At 27.8% G+C, this 19,689-nt stretch overlaps 2 protein-coding genes across 3 annotated transcripts in view; both read left to right on the plus strand.

Moving 5' to 3' along the window:
• LOC129962813 (medium-chain acyl-CoA ligase ACSF2, mitochondrial-like) overlaps positions 1–4,099 on the plus strand; it is a 36,082-nt gene extending 31,983 nt beyond the window's left edge. Inside the window, exons 14-15 of the mRNA XM_056076812.1 lie at positions 118–228; positions 3,972–4,099. Coding sequence (XP_055932787.1) covers positions 118–228; positions 3,972–4,091 — 231 coding nt within the window. The 3' untranslated portion in view covers positions 4,092–4,099. The remainder of the gene's footprint in view (positions 1–117; positions 229–3,971) is intronic.
• Positions 4,100–5,027: 928 nt separating this feature from the next.
• Positions 5,028–19,689, plus strand: part of LOC129962723 (medium-chain acyl-CoA ligase ACSF2, mitochondrial-like) — a 37,591-nt gene continuing 22,929 nt past the window's right edge. Inside the window, exons 1-5 of one of the 2 annotated variants that reach the window (XM_056076668.1) lie at positions 5,028–5,105; positions 10,317–10,477; positions 14,524–14,707; positions 15,543–15,671; positions 18,950–19,003. In XM_056076668.1, coding sequence (XP_055932643.1) covers positions 5,073–5,105; positions 10,317–10,477; positions 14,524–14,707; positions 15,543–15,671; positions 18,950–19,003 — 561 coding nt within the window. In that variant the 5' untranslated portion in view covers positions 5,028–5,072. Of the gene's footprint in view, positions 5,106–9,807; positions 10,217–10,316; positions 10,478–14,523; positions 14,708–15,542; positions 15,672–18,949; positions 19,004–19,689 lie in introns of those variants that run through there. The other variant, XM_056076669.1, reaches the window with a different exon arrangement.

A 19,689-nucleotide genomic window follows, 5' to 3' on the forward strand; every position in this document is an offset into this window, starting at 1 on the left:
TTGCAAGCTCAATTTCAGGCAATAGTTATTCCTAATTTAGTCAATACATATATATTTCAATAAATTAGATGAATTGTTAAAATGGATTTACATAAATTTTAATGCCTAATCTTTTAGATCTGTGGCGTTCCGGATAAAAGAATGGGTGAAGAAGCGTGTGCTTGGGTATGCCTCAAAGAAGGAATGCAACTAACAGAAGATGAAATTAAACAGTTCTGTAAAGGAAAGGTAAAAGAATATTGTTTGATTCATTATTGTCACGTTCAAATAATATTCTGTTAAACCTTTTTTGTGTTTTATAATATTCTGTTACATTCATAACAGTAATGAGTACAAAAAAATTTATATCTCTTTAAGTTACGATGGAAAAAAAAAGTTTTTCCCTCCAGCAAAAAAAAAAAAAAAAAAAAAAAAAAGAATGCCCTTTTCAGTTTTGTTATTCGAAAAAAAAATTGTTGTTACGAATGTAACATTTTTTTAAAAACAGATGGGTTTAATGCTATTTAATTTGCTATAAATATCATCCACCAGATTCATAAAAGAGAAAATTTATTAAATATTATACTAAGCTTAATTTAACTTTCCATTTACTATATCCAGAATGCAATTTTTAAAACGTATAGTAAACTTTATTTGAAAATCCAAGAAGCAAAAAAAAAAGGTTCTTATGTAGTTGAAATCAAAACGAGAATTATCTGAAAATTTGTAAATTCACACAAAAACATGATGCGCGTGCAGGAAAAACATGATAGTTATAGTTACAGGTATTAAAGTCACGTTACATATCAGATATTTGTATTGAATGGAAGGTTTTCTTCTAAAGCATCCTGTATCAGGAATTTCTCTATGTATAATAAACTGAAAATAAAGAACAGATGAATAAATTTTATAAATAAATTTTGATCATATTTGTCAGACTTTTAAAAATGCAATAATACAATAAACACACATCATTGAAACGAGCCACAGCATGAACATCGTTTGAAAAGAATCAAACGGAATTCTTTTAATTGAAATCGTTATTTATAGCATTTGTTCAACTATACAACAGTTTATTAGTTCACAATTTTAAAAATAAACAAATTTTCTATCACTATTATAGATTTGCTCTCTTTATATATTTTATGCCCCTTCCTATAATGATTTCTATTTATTATCATGTGAGAACATGTTGTTTTGGTTAGGAGGTTTTGAAGCTCGAAATCGCGTAGGCAATGAATAAAGCATAAATGACGATTTTTAACATCTCTTTTAATCGCATATATTTTTTTACCTGCTTTAACGAGTATTGCATTATTATTCTGTATGTTTCTTTGAAAGCAGATGCGTTTTTGAAAGGTTGACGAAGAACTATGACATCGTAGGTGTTATTTCATCTCAATCGGTTGAACTCCAAAACTTTGTTTTCCCAGTTATAAACTTTCATTTTCAATATATTGTTGCGAAATTTCCGGGTTCGTTTGGATAGTGGGAGTTGTATGGTGTGGAGAACGCTTAATCAGCAGGCGGCAGTAGAAAATAAAACAACGACGTTTATTTACACGAAGACGCACAGGACAGCACAAAGACGACAACTATATACAGGACAAAAGACGATTATCTTCAGCCGAGACGTGCAGTAACAACAGCATATAACGAGACTCTACTGCAGACAGTAGCGCACAGATTAGTTCAGCACTAGCTTCACTCCGTCGCTGCTCCGCTTATCTCTGGAAGGGCAGTTCTTTACCGTCGATTCCGACAACTCTCGACTACTACTAGCTCACGACTACTCAATTCACGACCACTCTCCGGCAGCTGCATCTCCTTTTATAGGTCTCAGGAGGCGGGGCTAGAAGCCTCTCAACCAATCAGGAACGTTCGAGGCGTATCTCGGTTCCTACTGGATGGAACGGGAAAATTCTCGATGTTTCTGGTATAATCTATTTTGGCGCCAAAGTCGCCAAATTCGTCGCCAAATCGCCAAGCTCTGGGACCTCCTATGGAACCAACTATGCTGGGAAGCCGCATCACAGATTCGTAACAATATATCTAGGGATAGAGACCGATAAAGTCTCGTGATTGTTTCAAACCGGTTTAAACTGGTTAATGACTTAGATTAATTAAGACAAATAATGACTTAAAAATAATAATATTCTTACATGGTAACTTGAAATTTGCGATCGTAGATTTCATTTTAATTCTTTATTATTTTTATTTTCTTCTTATTTCCTAACATTTCAGGATTGAAAATGATGAAAGATAGTTACCGTTTTGTTCATACGTATATACAAGGATAACTGGTCTTCGCTCACATTTACAGGGCACATGTAACACAGACGGAGAATCCTTATCTAAAGAATATTAAAGAATCTCTTTTTCAGGTGCTTCTGTAAAAGGCTATTTTCCGCTTTTTAAATGCTAAATTCATATTCGGTATATACAGCGATAAAGAATATTTAAAGATTCGAATAAACTACGAGATTTTATTAAAAAGGATACGCTTACTTAAAATATAAGATTACACATTTCTCCTTTCTTATATTGCACTTAATTGTACTTAAACTATCATTTTGAGTACACGCTCTTGTTTACAGTTCACTCGGAAATCTTCAGAAACAAACATTGCAGAGTAAGCTGCTCTGATTTTCAGATCGCATTCCAATCAAACAATCTAATCAGAGCTGGACAAAACACTGCTGATACAAAAGTTCAAAGACTTTTACATTGAATGATAACCTATTTTGGTTTGCTATTCATGATAATATATTTTATGTGATTTTTTTTAAATTTAAAATTTGTAATCCAACTATTTTAGAGAAGAAATTCACAAAACTTCTGTATTTATTTCCCGTTCTTCGCTTATAGTTATCTATTTATAGGTAGCCGCCTTTGGCGACCAGCTTGTATGCAGGATTAATGCTAGCTAAAATTTTGAATTAAATGTTTTATGTAACTTGGTCTCATAAAATATTTTAAAGCTTCTTCAATAAAATATTTTTAAGCTTCAAATTATGATAGTCTTGTACTATTATAGAAGCCTTATGCCATTTCGTTCATTGTACTATGCATATCACTAATTTTTAGGACACATCTGAAAATTTTGTACTGTAAATTGAAGCGGAAGTGATTAAATTTCATTTAATACAAAAACGTTTTTTACGAACCAAACATATTTTTATAAAAATATGAGTACAGAAAACAGAATCGTTCAGCACTGAAGTCTTATGTGGGCTACAATATATATATATATATATATATATATATATATATATATTTATTATTTATGTAATATCTCAAAGAATTATACAATAAAAATTTATCTGATTCATCTTAATATTGAGATTTTATATTTAACTTTCAAAAGGATTTAAATGTTGTAAATAATATTTGATTTTTTTTAGTCAATAAATGCACATCTTAAAAAATAATGAAATCTTAATTTTATACGATCTTTTGACTCCAAAGAATCATATTGAATAAGATATTCTTGATTTTTCAACTTTTAATTTTTTTTTAATGTCCCTATTTTTTGTGACTAAATTTATGAATATCATCTTTTTAAGATTTCATAATTTTAAGCTATTCAACATCGGGGAAACTCCGGATTCCGATTGACGGTATCTTCTTTGAGACGCCCGTTTTTATAAGATAGTAATATTCAAATTTTTATTACTCACTCAGTTATGGTCGCAGCATTCCAGAATATTATGGCACAAAGACAATTTTTGTATAATCTTAAAATTCAAAAAATAGTTTTTCCAATTATGGCTATTTTTTTAACATATAAATTAAGTCTCGATTTTTAATCAATTAAAAAAATATTTTAAGTATATTTTCCAGCAATTTATATTAGACAAAATAAAAGTTATAAGTAAAGAATTCATTTTGAAAATCTAATAAATTTATTTTGAAGAATTAGTTTTAATTATTTAAAAAAATCTATTTTGCATGATTTAATTACATATAGAAACTGTCTTGTTTCATTACAGATGAGCCACGTCAAGATTCCGCGATATATAATGTTTGTTGAAGAATTTCCAAAGACACAATCACGAAAAGGGAAGAAGTTTGAGATGTCGAAGATTTCAATTGAAAAATTGAAACTGTGATGTGGCACACAAGATTTGTTAAAACAGCTTTGCGTTTCATGAGGGAATATTTCTTATATCTTGTGTTTCTTTAAATATTGATTTATTTTTGCGATATAATGTCATTGATGCTGTTTGATAAGCAGATGTATCTATGATATTATGCAATTACGATGTTTATATATTGTATTGATTTATTTTTGCGATATAATGTCATCGATGCTGTTTGATAAACAGATGTATCTATGATATTATGCAATTACGATGTATAGATATTGTATTGATTTATTTTTGCGATATAATGTCATCGATGCTGTTTGTTAAGCAGACCAATATATGATATTATGCAATTACGATGTATAGATATTGAATTGATTTATTTTTGCGATATAATGTCATAGATGCTGTTTGATAAACAGACCTATGTATGATATTATGCAATTACGATATATAGATATTGTATCTGTTCTATGATTTTTTCCACAATTGATAGATTATATTGGATTTAAACTTCTCTCGAGATCAAGGAACGGCTGCTATCGCTTTGCAATCTAATATGGATTCTTAAGTGAAGAGAACATAAAATGTTTATTAAGAAACAATCATAAGGACATGTTTGCAGATAGTCTCAAACTTGCTCTTATGGTGTTAACTATGCTAAAGACCAGTCGTTTGGCTGGAAGACCATCTGCATGATTCTTTTTGCACTCAGAAGAGGCTGTGATCATCCTTCCAGGAGTTTCAAATAAAGGAAAATCTAAATATCGCTTTGCAGTGTAGTATGGGTTCTTAAGTGCAGAAAATATAAAAGAAGCAACCAAACAGAAAAGTTTTCGTGTCAATTTCGGAACTCATTATTATGGTATTAACTGAGAAGTATGTTAAAGATCAGTTGTTTGGCTGGAAAACAATCTTCAATAATTTTTCTTTTCTTTTTTCCTTTCAGAAGAGGTTGCCATCATCCTTCCACGGGTTTCAATAAAGGAAGATCTAAATTGTGCAATGATGGAATCTCTAATTTTACATGCCAGTGATGTAATTATCTTTCATCAGCATTTAATTTACCTGTTACTTAATTTGGCCAAGATTGTTTGAAATATTTTTGAAAATATTATTACCAGTTTATTGTAATGAACTATAAAAGAACTCATATTTAAGCATCTGAAATATACTTTCTAGTTTTGACCTATTCTGTTCTTCCAAATATATCATAGTTTTTTTGACAGATAATATCTCAAAATCAATTGTTATGGGGAATATATTTATACTATATTTCTTACCCCATTATTACAATGAAATTTTTAATTTCACTTGGAAAAATTATGATATTTGCAGATGATGCATTTTGATCGCATCAGCATTGTTGTTGAATACTGAAGTTTTTAAAAAACTTTTATAGAACAACATCCTCACATTTTAAAGAGATTGATCTTTCTTTTAATAAAATTATTAGCATTTTTCAGAGTTTATCTTGTTCATGGAAACCAGTAATACGATGCAAAAATCAACCAATCACGGAACATCAATGTACATAAAATTATTATTAATTTCTTTGAGCCAATAGCAAATAAATATTTATTTCAATAGAATAATTTATGAATTCAATATATTAAGAAAAATAATCACGATATTTTGAGAGAAATATGTCACTTCTATGAATAATTTATTTTTACAAAAATTCGCCATTTAAATATTTAATCGAAAGTAAATTACTAAATAATTTTATTTGTTACTAATTAAAAAATGAAGCTTGAAACTATTTGGAATTTGAAGATGTATTGTTTTAATAATGACATTTAAAAATATTAAAATCTGCTGTTGCATTTTCTTTCACTCCTAATCTAAAAATTTTTAATCTAAAAAAATTTCCTGGTAGAAAAAATGTTACAATTTTATCATAAACACAATAATAAAAAATGCTTAAAATTTTGCCCTTATTATACTATCGTCTGGTTTTTTTTTGTCATCATATCTTTCTGAACTTTATATCTAAATGTTGAAACTTCAAATGTGATTGAGGAATTTTGATCTCATTATACCGATAACGATAAAAATTATAATTTTTAAAAATTGTATCTTTAATTTTTAATCTTTATCCAATATATATTGAAACAATAATTATAAATTTGTTTAGTTAGATGGAGTTATGAAGTTTATTATATCAAACCAAACAAAAGATTAAATTAATATCAAAGTAGCGTCAAAGTGGTATGACAACTATTTTAAAAGCGTGCTTAAATGAAATACAAATATGATTTAAATAAGTGAACTAGACAGATTTTAAAATTATATGATAGTAAGTAAAATCTCTTTTATCAAATAATGTGGATAGTAAATTTCAAAGAGTTTGAAAAAAAATTGTTTGAAAGCTGATAATATACAGAGAAAAGTGAAAGAAAAGAAAAGAGATTGATTGAAAAGTAAAAACGCAAAATTACTTCGACAGAAAATAATTCTTTTTAAAAATAGTGAATTGAATACCACAGAAAAATTGTTTCCCCTCATATCTGTATTAAGACTCGGAATTCTTTGACTAAGACTTAAATATATACAAGCTCACAATGGTCAGACTTTAATTCTACAGATGTTCTAAATTCTTGTAATCAGATAAATAAAACGAATTTTTGGAGTATGTTATGTTATGTTATGTTATGTTATGTTATGTTATGTTATGTTATGTTATGTTATGTTATGTTATGTTATGTTATGTTATGTTATGTTATGTTATGTTATGTTATGTTATGTTATGTTATGTTATGTTATGTTATGTTATGTTATGTTATGTTATGTTATGTTATGTTATGTTATGTTATGTTATGTTATGTTATGTTATGTTATGTTATGTTATGTTATGTTATGTTATGTTATGTTATGTTATGTTATGTTATGTTATGTTATGTTATGTTATGTTATGTTATGTTATGTTATGTTATGTTATGTTATGTTATGTTATGTTATGTTATGTTATGTTATGTTATGTTATGTTATGTTATGTTATGTTATGTTATGTTATGTTATGTTATGTTATGTTATGTTATGTTATGTTATGTTATGTTATGTTATGTTATGTTATGTTATGTTATGTTATGTTATGTTATGTTATGTTATGTTATGTTATGTTATGTTATGTTATGTTATGTTATGTTATGTTATGTTATGTTATGTTATGTTATGTTATGTTATGTTATGTTATGTTATGTTATGTTATGTTATGTTATGTTATGTTATGTTATGTTATGTTATGTTATGTTATGTTATGTTATGTTATGTTATGTTATGTTATGTTATGTTATGTTATGTTATGTTATGTTATGTTATGTTATGTTATGTTATGTTATGTTATGTTATGTTATGTTATGTTATGTTATGTTATGTTATGTTATGTTATGTTATGTTATGTTATGTTATGTTATGTTATGTTATGTTATGTTATGTTATGTTATGTTATGTTATGTTATGTTATGTTATGTTATGTTATGTTATGTTATGTTATGTTATGTTATGTTATGTTATGTTATGTTATGTTATGTTATGTTATGTTATGTTATGTTATGTTATGTTATGTTATGTTATGTTATGTTATGTTATGTTATGTTATGTTATGTTATGTTATGTTATGTTATGTTATGTTATGTTATGTTATGTTATGTTATGTTATGTTATGTTATGTTATGTTATGTTATGTTATGTTATGTTATGTTATGTTATGTTATGTTATGTTATGTTATGTTATGTTATGTTATGTTATGTTATGTTATGTTATGTTATGTTATGTTATGTTATGTTATGTTATGTTATGTTATGTTATGTTAGTCAACTGGAGGTCTGTTTTGTGAATTTGAATCCGAAAACAAAAGAGTCCAACAAATCAAATAAATGAAATTCAGCATCAAGTTTTATCATTGGAATTTACAGTAAGTATAAAAATTGGCTACCTATTTGTCTGAATCCATGCGTAAGAGAACACAGTGATTTATATACTAAATAGCTGAATAAATCGAATTCGGAATGCTATCTTGACTTCATATTAGTAATCTTCAATAAAATTTTGAACCGTTCCTTCAAAAGAAGCAAGTTCAAATGCATACTCCATAATCATCAATGTAAACCAAAGACAAAAAAGTTCTGCATTGCAAAAGAATATGAAAAAGTCAAACAGCATCAGAAATTGTTGTTTTCGAGTTTTAATAGAAAAGGTAATAACGAGTAGGAAGATACATCTCATACGAGAATTTTTTCTTATGAGCATCTTGGGTTCTTTTATATATAAAAGAGAAGCAATTTAAAATTTTAAATGAAATTTCTATTATTTCTAAATTTAATCTAATAATTCTGTTGTGGGCTAAAATAATAAAAGTGCTGGGCTGTTATGATTTGCACACTTGCTAATTGACTTCAAAAGCACGATAAGTCCTTTTAATCAAATCACGTCGTAGAAATGCCAACTTATAAATTACTCCCCTAGCTGTAATTTTTCATATCCTATAGTATGTGTCTCAGATACAAAGGAGCATCCGACCCCTGATTCAAGAGAACTTACACTACATTATCAGAAAAGAAAGAAATTGACGCTACCGAACACTTATAAGGCAGAAGAGAAACTATTTATTTACATATGTACAAGAAAAAGGGGGGAAACAACTAAAATAAATAAAATTGCGCCATCTGGTGTGGGCGACACAGATTGCTTCAATCTTATAAACAGGCAGACCAGAAAATGTTTATATTTTATGATTTTTTTTTTATTCAACAAATATGTGAATGAGTTTTATCATCTTAAAAATTATTTGTTTTCTAAAATTTTGATGAGTAGTTTTTTCTCCTTTCTACCGTATTATTCCAAAAATTAATAAATCACTAAAATAAAACATGAATTGCAAATAGGGTTTTTACAGTTAAATTTTTAAAAAGATTTTTCCAACTTATTCGTAAAAGTTACTTCATTTTATTATTAAAATAAATTATGCTTCAAATATTTAAACCATCAGACAGATTTGAAATGCAAATACTAATCATTCCAGATATTTTTTCAGAATAACAATTCACTTCTTAAAAGTTCAGAGTGTTTAATAAATATCAAGATGCAAAGAAGCTGAATCTTTAAAGCTTTATGAAGTGGGAACAAATGATAAAAACTGAAATTTTTATCATTTCAAAAATACCATTTTATCTAAAAATATAATTTTTATCATTTCATCATACCATTAATGTGGAATAGTTCAGTTAACATGCAAGCATAGATATTTCGACTTCCTTCGGGTTGATCTTGTTCATCAGACGAAAAATGACGAAAATTACAATTCATTAGACGATTATTTGTTTCACAATCTGCAATCGGATTTTCTAACTTGTATAAGTAAATGCACTCGGAATTTTTTGAACATATCTATTATTTTTATCGTAAATTACTATCATGAAGATAAAAGATGATATCAAAAAGGAAATATGTAATGGTTACTCATTAACCCTTTGTTATGAAACTCATAAGTTGAAAAAGTAATATAAGACAAAGCAATCTTTCAATATTTGAATAATCGTTCAAAAACTGAAGTTAAGTTGATTGGCATAGCAATAGTAAATAGCATCCTGTCATTTCATTTTTGATCATTTCGTCATTCATTTCATTTTCATCAATCATTCTTTCATTTTTCCTGTCTTTTTTTTTTTTTTTTGGATATAACTTTAGATATACGCGATAACTTTTCATAGTTTGTCGTTTAAGAGCTGAGTGATTACAGACATCGTGATTACAGACAAATTTATTTCTATAATAAATCTGTAATAACGTCAATAATCACGTCAATCAATTCTTCCTTCAATTCAATCAATTTCAATGTTTTCTCCCAATTAGAAAATGCGCTGGTCTGCAAGAAGAGGAACTCATTCGTATTTCTGTGTTTAACGCGCTGTTTCACCAGTGAGATAACTAGAGGGAGAAAGCACGAAGGGTGAAGTATTATTTCTTTACCCGATTCAAATACTTCATTAATGTGCCGCTGCATATGCAGTCTTAATTTTTTCTACTAAAACCGAAAAAAGTCTTATTTCAATCAATCAGTCAAACCGCATGCTGAGGTTCCTTAGATTCCTCGTTGCTGTTACTCACGTTACGGAGCTACTGATAATGATAACTTTATCATTCAAATGTCAGTATTACAAAGCACTATTTTTCACTTATCAGAAGTATACCAACGTCCTTAGTTCTCTCGTACTTTCTTATCTGAAACATTATCATCTCATTTGTAGGTTTTCACTGTATTCAGTTTAAAGACGTTTTATTATTTAATAAAGGATCTCGTTACTTCATTGCTGCCGAGAAGAGGAATACTTATAGTGTTCACCATGAATTATTTTAGAATTCAAAAGTCAATTCTAGGTTTTTCAAAGTTGCATTACATAAGTGCCAGGTATGTTGAATGTTTTTTTCTCTTATTAAATTTCTCTTAATAAATAATTTAATAATAACTGATAATTAATTATCTAATTTAATTATTAATATTTTTAATTATTAATAATTAATTTATCCTGTTTGTAATATATATTTTATAGAATCTTTGATTTTATTGTAATAAATGCAATTGATATGCCCAATATTTGTACTAAGAATTCAATTATAACTTTTCAGTTTCTCAGTGTTTAAAATTATTCAATATTTTTTATCCTTTTCTGAAAAAATTTTGAGGAAATTCTACTTATTTTAATTATATTTCGTTATAATATTGTTCTTCTTAAATTCTCATACCTAGTTATTATTAGGAAACTTATTTATAATGAGAATAATAGAATTGTTTACAGAAATGAAGTATAAACCAAAGCATATTCTGTTTTAATCTCTTTTATTTTAATCATTTTTAATTAATGTTCTTGGTAATATTATATTAAAAAGAATAGTTAGGATATTAGCATAATTCTGTTGTACTCTAGCGTAAATTTTAATGATATCGAACCTAAAAAATGTTTAATAATATTAAAGATCCAAACTGTAAAGGTTTTGTAATGTAAATGCTGTTTCATTATTATAACAGTTTGACAGGTAGAAGAACTACACAATGTGATCAAAAGTATCCGGATACTTTCGGATTTACGTATTTTCCCGAATGTCAACCTTCTTTAATTTCGACCATGTAAAAAATATACATTCGTCAACGAGGGCATTTAAGGGATAAATTAGAAATTCATGAAGAAGATAATGTTTTTGACTTTTCCCATTTTTCAAAAGCAAACAGTGACAGACACCTTCAACAATGGTTTTATTAAATACCATCAATAATCGCACACCTTTTCATAAAAATAGCGGGTATATTTTGGTAGATATAAAGGTTTTCTTTAAAACATCTCAGATGTTAAGTGTTCGCTAAGTGTTTTATTTATTAAATGCAGAATTCTCAATTAAATTATATAGAACTAAAGGAATATGCGACAAAACAAGTATTATATTAAATTTAAGTATTATATTAAAAACTAAAAGTGAATTATATTAACATTCGAAGAAATATGAGCAGCAAATAAATTTTAACTGGTCATGCGCGAAATATAGCATAAATTTCCTTTCATAACTTCAAAGCCGAAAATATATGGTAACTTTTATTATCTAAGGAAATACTATTGATTATGATGATGATGTAGTGTCCGCGTTACCACGGAAAGGGGGTGTAGTAGCTTCTGTGAGGGTAAAGACCCCTGAGCACCCGAGGGCAGAAGTCTGACTTCTAGCTCATATGAAGATGACACACACACATTCGCTTGCACAACCCCTTTTCATAGGGGGGGGGGTACATTCACACACCTCGCAGATAGAACCGGGATTCGAATCAGGGATTCGAACCAGGGACGCCCAGATCACGGGGAAGATGCGCTACCCCCATGTCAGGACGCCGGCAATTAAATGCTATTAAGATTCAGAAAAATATTGGCATCATAGTAAGCTTAATTTCAGTTTCTTTCTAAGAGAACTTAAAGATGAGAGATTTTCCATAAAATTATGTTCTTTAAACTTTAATCTGAAGTTATAATGAATTCTTTTAAGGCTAGAAATATGCTAAATATCCTTTTATATATAAATAAATAAGTCGTAACATAAATTTCATAAACTAGGAATAATAAAGGACAAAATATTTTATTATTTTTCATTATTATTTGCACAGATATTTGGCATCTAATATTATATAATTTGATTTACATTACAATTAAAAGCTGCCAGCTGTTTTTACGCTTTGTTCATTTAATTATTAATACGAAGACACATTTCGCTGGAAAGATGATTATTACTTGAAAAAGAAAACTATCCATTAGCTTTTGGAATTTTTCTATATTAACTGCAGGGGTATTTGGAAAATATATTAATAAAACAGGAGTTGCTGGTATGGATTTTAAGAAATTATACTGGACTTCCAAAATTAGAATTAATATGTAATCCTGCCATTTGTGGATGATTGGAATGACGAATTCGAGCTAATCCATTGCAACCCACATAAATGATAGAGATTGCCAGCTTTTTATTAAAGATGATAGCTTGCGATTCCTTCAGAAAATTCCAGAAACAAATGGACAGACTTCTTAGTGCAACAGCATCATTGCAAGAAAAGGTGGTCCCATCTCACATAATCATCTGCACTTTTACAAGTTAAATAAATCATAAAGATGTATAGAAGCTTTTAATTATGTTGTAAATCAAGCTACATAAGGTTAGAAAGCATATTGTTTGTACAAACAATAATGAGTAAATTAATAAATTTTGTGAAATCTAATTTATTCCAATTTATATTACACACTTAATTTATATGAAATAGTACTATTTAGAATAATTCCATTCAATTTGTAGAAAGCCCCTCATCTTTTAATTTCACTTAGAGAGGAACTGAAATTTAATTCATCACAATGTTGATATTTTTCTGACTATTAAGGATATTTAATGGGAATTTTAAATTAAGTTGTCCTATATATCAGTCTTTGAATCGTCAAAGGAATATTATCTATACTTCTCAATGCACATTTAGAATTTACTTACGAAAAATGCTCTTCTTTTCTAGACTGTTTGTAAAATTCTTTTTTCACTTTTTGATATATATTCTGTAAATTTTGTCTCGGAAAGACTCTGCATTTAAAAAGAAAAAAATATTGGGATTTTAAAAGTATTTATACTTTAAATAATATGTATACAATTTTCACAAAAATCCAAGTATCAATTACTGTCAATAAAATCATTACCTGCTTTCCTTGAAATTGGAGGAGTTAAGTCAATTTCTTCTTCAGGAATTTCTGGCCAGTCTTTTAATGTCCTCTTGACTAAATCTTCTGGTAAAACGAAAATTCATGTATAATTTTTACATGATTGAAGCTCAAAGACAGCTCATTCCATTGTTCTGAGAAATTAGAAGAAAATGTGTAAATCTGAAATTGTTCGACTTCTTTTTATTGCATTGTGCACATCAGCTCTAGAAAAGATAGTTATTCGAAAATTACCTTGCTATTTTCTCATAGCTAATACGCAATTAAATGCTAATCGTCCTATGAAAATTATGTCACAATTATAAATAAAATGAAATTTTTAGATTAATTTTAATATTTAAATGTATATTTTAGGTATTTATTATAGTTAATAGTTAACGAACACTGCACCCTGAAAATTTTTACTTAGCATAAATAAAGATTCTACTTGTTCCATAAAGCTGATGGATTAATATTTATTATTTTTATAATATTGTCACGTTTATAGGCTTAAGGAAGAGAACACTCGTAGAACAATATTAGTTTATTCAAAGTAAACCAAAAGACATCGGTTACTATAAAGCAAACTCTTATATACAGATATAGAATGTTCTAGAACATTCCTAGAACTAACTGAAGAGGAAATGACGTACAAAGATTCTGAGGAAATTATAATAATGGAATATTCCAGAAACTTCTATAAGAGCTGAAAGGAAAAGAAATAAATTAATAACAAATTTATTTGATGAAGATTGAACCAGCAATCTCTTTGCCCGCAGTCCCATGTCTTATCAACGAGCCACGGAGACATGTGGCTAGCTTCGTTGCATTCTCTGCAACATTTGATAACTATTCATCAAAAGAGAATGCAATACCTTTAACAACATGATTAAAACATTTTATTTAAATCTGCAGCAATGTTTTCATGACAGCCTTTATTTCTTAAATTACTAAAAGCATCGAAAAAAAATTATTTTAATATTGCAGTTTTAAAACTATTAATTTTGTCAAATAAAATTCGGTTGTCAATAAATATTTTAGCCGAAATATGATTTTTATAATTTTAAAATTACTGTTTTATTTTTAAAAACCAGGAAATACTTTTCACGTCAAAGGATAATTTTAATATATAATTGATACCATTTTAGATTTTTTTTTATTTCTTAAAAATCGTTGATTATCCATTTGTAATATATACTTAATTTATTTATATTGTATAAATAATTTATACTGTGGATGTTTTCAGATGTTTTAGTGATGCACATACCAAAATTAGAAACAGTTATTATTTCATGCCTGGGGACATTATGCTTTCTAGCCTTCGGCTAGGAGATATCGTGGATGTGAGCGCAGATAAGTGTGGTGATCATACTGCAGTCATTTCAGTTCATCAAAACATATCCAAGACATATTCGAAATTAAGAGATGAGGTAATATTTTTTTTTATTTTTAAAATATAAAGTATTTCCTTGTATTTTTAAAGAAAATATTGCGTACCAATATTACTTTATTCTTACAATAGGGTAATAGAAAGAAATAAGTTTTCAAAGCAATACTTTAGAAAATTAGGTGAGATCACTACCGGCACTGATTAATATATTTTACAATTCGCTTCACAATACCAATGATTTAATAATGTTCACATATAAATTTCGTTTTTCGTGATACCACTTGCCAGTAATTATTTTTATACCATACATCCACGTAGTATGTTACGCGTAGGTATAATGGATCTTCTGTAGAAATGTGTCTCGAAGTCGGAAACCTCCAGTAACGAAGCTGAGACTCTACCACGTGGTCATATGCTTCCGGCAAAAGAAGAACAATAAAACTTAAATGCATTTTTATACTGTTTTCTGCTTATAGTTTTATTGAATCTTGATTTTTAAAGGATGATAATTAAAAAAATTAAATAAATAGTTGTTTATTATACTAATAAGACATTCTTCGTTTTGAATAATTTCTTCAGTTTGAATAATTTTTCTATCTTCAATGGGTGAGAAAGATCTTAAAATCCAGTTACGCAAAATATTTAATTGAAATATATGTAGCCATTAATTCCAAAGAGCCAACTGGTTACCAAAGATGTATAATAAGTATCATAATACAGTTCATAGTATCCTACTGATAAAAAATTTATGTTGAATTATGAATTATAATCAAATAATCATATACAAGGCATCATTTTTTTGCTTATAAACAGCACTTATTTTAATATTTAAAAGAATTGTATAGTAGTAATTCTGAAACATTTTTCTTTTTCAGGCTGAACGATTAGCTTCTGGTTTATTATCCATTGGCTTAAGAAAAGGCGACAGAATCGGTCTATGTGCGCCAAACTGTTACGAATGGCCTTTGACACAATTTGCTGCAGCCAAAGCTGGTTTGATTTTGGTAATAATTTAGTATTCAGTTGACTTATTTTTAAATATTCCATAGACGCGTAAAGAAACAAATACAACTATTTAAACAAATTTATACAGAAGCATAAAAATGAAAAGAAGTCATTATATGGTTATCTAAATTAGGTGTATTGTTTGACCCTTATCGTGGCAAGATTGCTTTTTTGAAGAAAAGCTAAAAAAATGTATATAGGTATGTATATATAAAGATGTGTAAGAACAAACATTTAGGCATGTGTATTTTATAATAAACATACATATTTAGGGGTACAAACATAAAAGTAAAATAAAACTTACCTTAGATAAACCTAAGCGGCGCATCCTGACGGTTATTTTTCACAACTGATTTAAAATGATGACAGATAAACTACTATTTTTATTTTTGAAGTATAAGTAAACGTCTAGAAATGTCATGTTTTTAATAAAACTGAGTTAAAAATTATTTTATCGTGGTAGTATATTTTTATAAAGTTGTATGTATGGTATACTATACAAAATGAACGTAAGGGTTAATATATGAATGTACGTAGTTTAGATCTTTTTATTACATTTGTCATAATTTTACGGATATAATTTTTTTTTTTTTTTTGATAAAGATTCTGCAAAGTTATTTTTGTACTGTAATTTAAGGTAAATGACTATTTTTAAAAAAATCGATCTTTGCCGAAAATATCGAATTATTTTTTTGCTTAATATTCTTCATTTCTGAGCAGTTTTCTTTATAAAATCTTTTTAATTTTGTTTCTATACTTATTCGTTGTAAAGTTACATTAATTTGCTTAATTTATATTTCAGTTTTGTTTTAAAACATTAAATGCAGCTTCAAATTTTAAATTTTGATAATACAGGGTGTTTATAAATTCCCGGACCCATTTTGATGTTTAATAATTCATAAAATAATAAAGATAGATTTAAATTAATAACATAAATGGTTAAATAGACTCAAAAAGTTTCCTGACCCTTGTCAATGAACTTCCACGTGTGCCCCCTTCGTCGCACGGAGAATATCAAGTCGATAGTCAATTTCACGCCAGGTAGCGACAAGCATGTCGGCATCCACAGAGCCATTTGCGCACTTTATGGCGATTAACAATGCCAGAAACATGAAAGGATGCTTCATCGGAGAACATTATGCTCTTCAGAAAATCAGCAGCATCTTCTATCCTCCTTAGCATATCTGTTGCAAAGGCCATCCTCCTAGGTTTATCATTCGGTTCCAAAACTTGAACAATTTGAACTTTGTATGCATGCAGTCTTAATTTTTTCTTAATAACCTTGTACACCGTCGAAATTGGCATATCCAATTCTGTTGCCGCTGATCTCACAGATATTCTAGGGTTGTGTAAAAATGTCTCTCTGACACGCTCAACATCAAAATCACTTGTGCAAGGACGTCTGGAACGTTTCTTATCTTCGATACTTCCAATTTCTAGAAAGTTTTTTTCCACCGCAAGATGCTGTTTTTGGATGGAGGATCTTTTTGGTAAATTCTTCTGAAATTTCTCTGTGCTTGCACTATCGATTTCATTTCTATGAACCACCATAAAATCTGTGCTTTCTCTTGTGGTGTATGCATTCTGCTTAATATCCGCTCGAATAAAACATCACATACAAAAGTACTACATAGAACAAACACATCAAAAGTAAACATAACATTGCAATAGTTGACAAAAACAAAAGAGAGAAAAATGCAATTAATAAGCAGACAATATTTAGAAAAGTACATATATTTAGACTGGAAAATGAAATTATCTGAAATTAACCACACGCGCAGACGATATTTACAAAAGTAAAAATATTCAAACCTGAAAAGGAAAATATATGAGTTATTCCATCAATAAATGTTATAAGTGTGTTTATATCTTTATTATTTTATGAGTTATTAAACATCAAAATGGGTCCGGGACTTTATAAACACCCTGTATTTTCAAAAGCAAAATCTTATAGCTTAAAATTTATTACATATTTTTTTCAAATTTCATTAAATAAATTTTTAATATATTTTGCAGGCCTTGCATTACAGAATAAATAATCTATTTATTTACAAGGGTTTTACAGATGTTTTGATACTTTATAATGCGAGAAAGTTGATAATTTTATATAATTTATAATCGAATCCCAATATATAAAGATTGGATAGAAAGACAATCTATTTCTGGTTTCAGGAATTATGTAATATATATGTTAAATTATATGCGAAATTCTGGACCAATCACTTGATAAATTTCTGCATTAAGGGATTTTTGCTTTATACCTCATTTTAGTCTCATCTACCGGAAAAATCTCCATATTTCTAACACTTTTGACTTTTAATTATTTTTATTTTAGGTGTTTTTTAATCTATTTTATGCAAAATTTTAAAAATATAAGTTTTTATAATTTTCTTCAAAAATTCATCCCAAACATATCCTTAAGCTTTAATTATTATTTGCTTAATATGGAAACCACGTCAGAACGATCCCCTCCATACTTAAGAATCCATGGTAAGTTGAACCACTGTAATCACGTCGTTCAGCATGAAGGTATGAGATAAAACTGAATGCTAATGGCCATCACAAACAATGATACAACCATTGCCGAAAGAGATACGTCCAGTCATGGAAGTTGAGATGACTCGACCCCATAGCCTCAATGTGCCCTCCAGGGAATTGGGAACCAATCATAATAAGAGAATCATTGCATTCCGTGTCGGAAGTGCAGCCCGTGGGAATACTTAGCAGGGAAAATTAAAAAGTGAAATAAATATATTTGAAAGAAGTAAAATCATTTTTTTTTCTGCAAAAGGCAAAGAAGATTCTTTTAATTTATTTTATAAACATAATGGTGATTTCATTCTAAATTCTAATGCATATACAATAATTAACAATTTTAATTCCTTTCTTTTAACTTTGAGCGATAACAATGTTTCATTCTTTACACGCATCTGCATTCAATACTGAAAATAATTTCAATAATTTATTGGTGATCATTTGAATGTCATTTATTGTCTGAATAATTAAATAATTATTATATTCTGTGATCCAATGACGCATCAATATCAAGTTACAAATATTACTAGCTATGTTAATTTGTATTAATAGCTGAATTAATTCCAATATTTAATAGTTTATACTCATATCTATATTTAATAGTTTATATTAATAGCTATATTTGATAGTTTATATTAGCACCTATATTTATTAATTTTTAGAAACACTATATAGAAAATGTATCAAATTTTATCCGCTTGTATAAAGTTAGATGTACTGAAATAAGAAAAAAAATTTATAGGTGAACATTAACCCTGCATCTCAAAGTATGGAATTGGAGTTCTGCTTAAAAAAGGTAATTTTTATCAAATATCAGAGATTTTATATCGAGCTACAAGAATATGCTTTAATGAATATCATTATATATTATTTATAATAATCTGTATAATAAAATAATATATGGCATTTATAATAGTTTATATTTTGAAGACTAGAAAGTAGACAACGACAAAGTAAAAATTTAAAAAAAAAAAACGCGCTTTTGTTAGTTTATTTCGTAGAAAATTAATCAGAAGTCTGGGAGTCAAAACAAATATCATGGAAACTTGAGTAACTGACAACAATACTTTAAGGAAATTATTTGTAAATATCATAGGTAAAATATCTATAATATCATAGGTAAGAAAATTTTTAAACATTCACTGAAAATTAAAAAAATTTATCACAAATGAAATACAAATTTCAATTTATTTAAAATTTATATGTATCAGTAGCCAGTGCTTTAACGACTATTGCTTTGATCCTTAGCTTCTTCATAAAAAAAGTTTATTTTCTATTTTAGTATAAATAAAAGTAGTTGACTTTATATTTGTGTATGTTTCACATTTTCTTCTAAACAAATGGGCAGACATCACCAAATTTCGACAAGAGAAAAAACACCATAAACATTCAAAGTACCAATGTTAATTAAATATTCAATTAATTTAGAAATTAACTGAGATTTTGTCATCTTTACAAAATAACTTCAGAACAAATTATTTT

This window comes from Argiope bruennichi, chromosome 3 (assembly GCF_947563725.1).
Source record: "Argiope bruennichi chromosome 3, qqArgBrue1.1, whole genome shotgun sequence".
Taxonomy (NCBI): domain Eukaryota; kingdom Metazoa; phylum Arthropoda; class Arachnida; order Araneae; family Araneidae; genus Argiope; species Argiope bruennichi.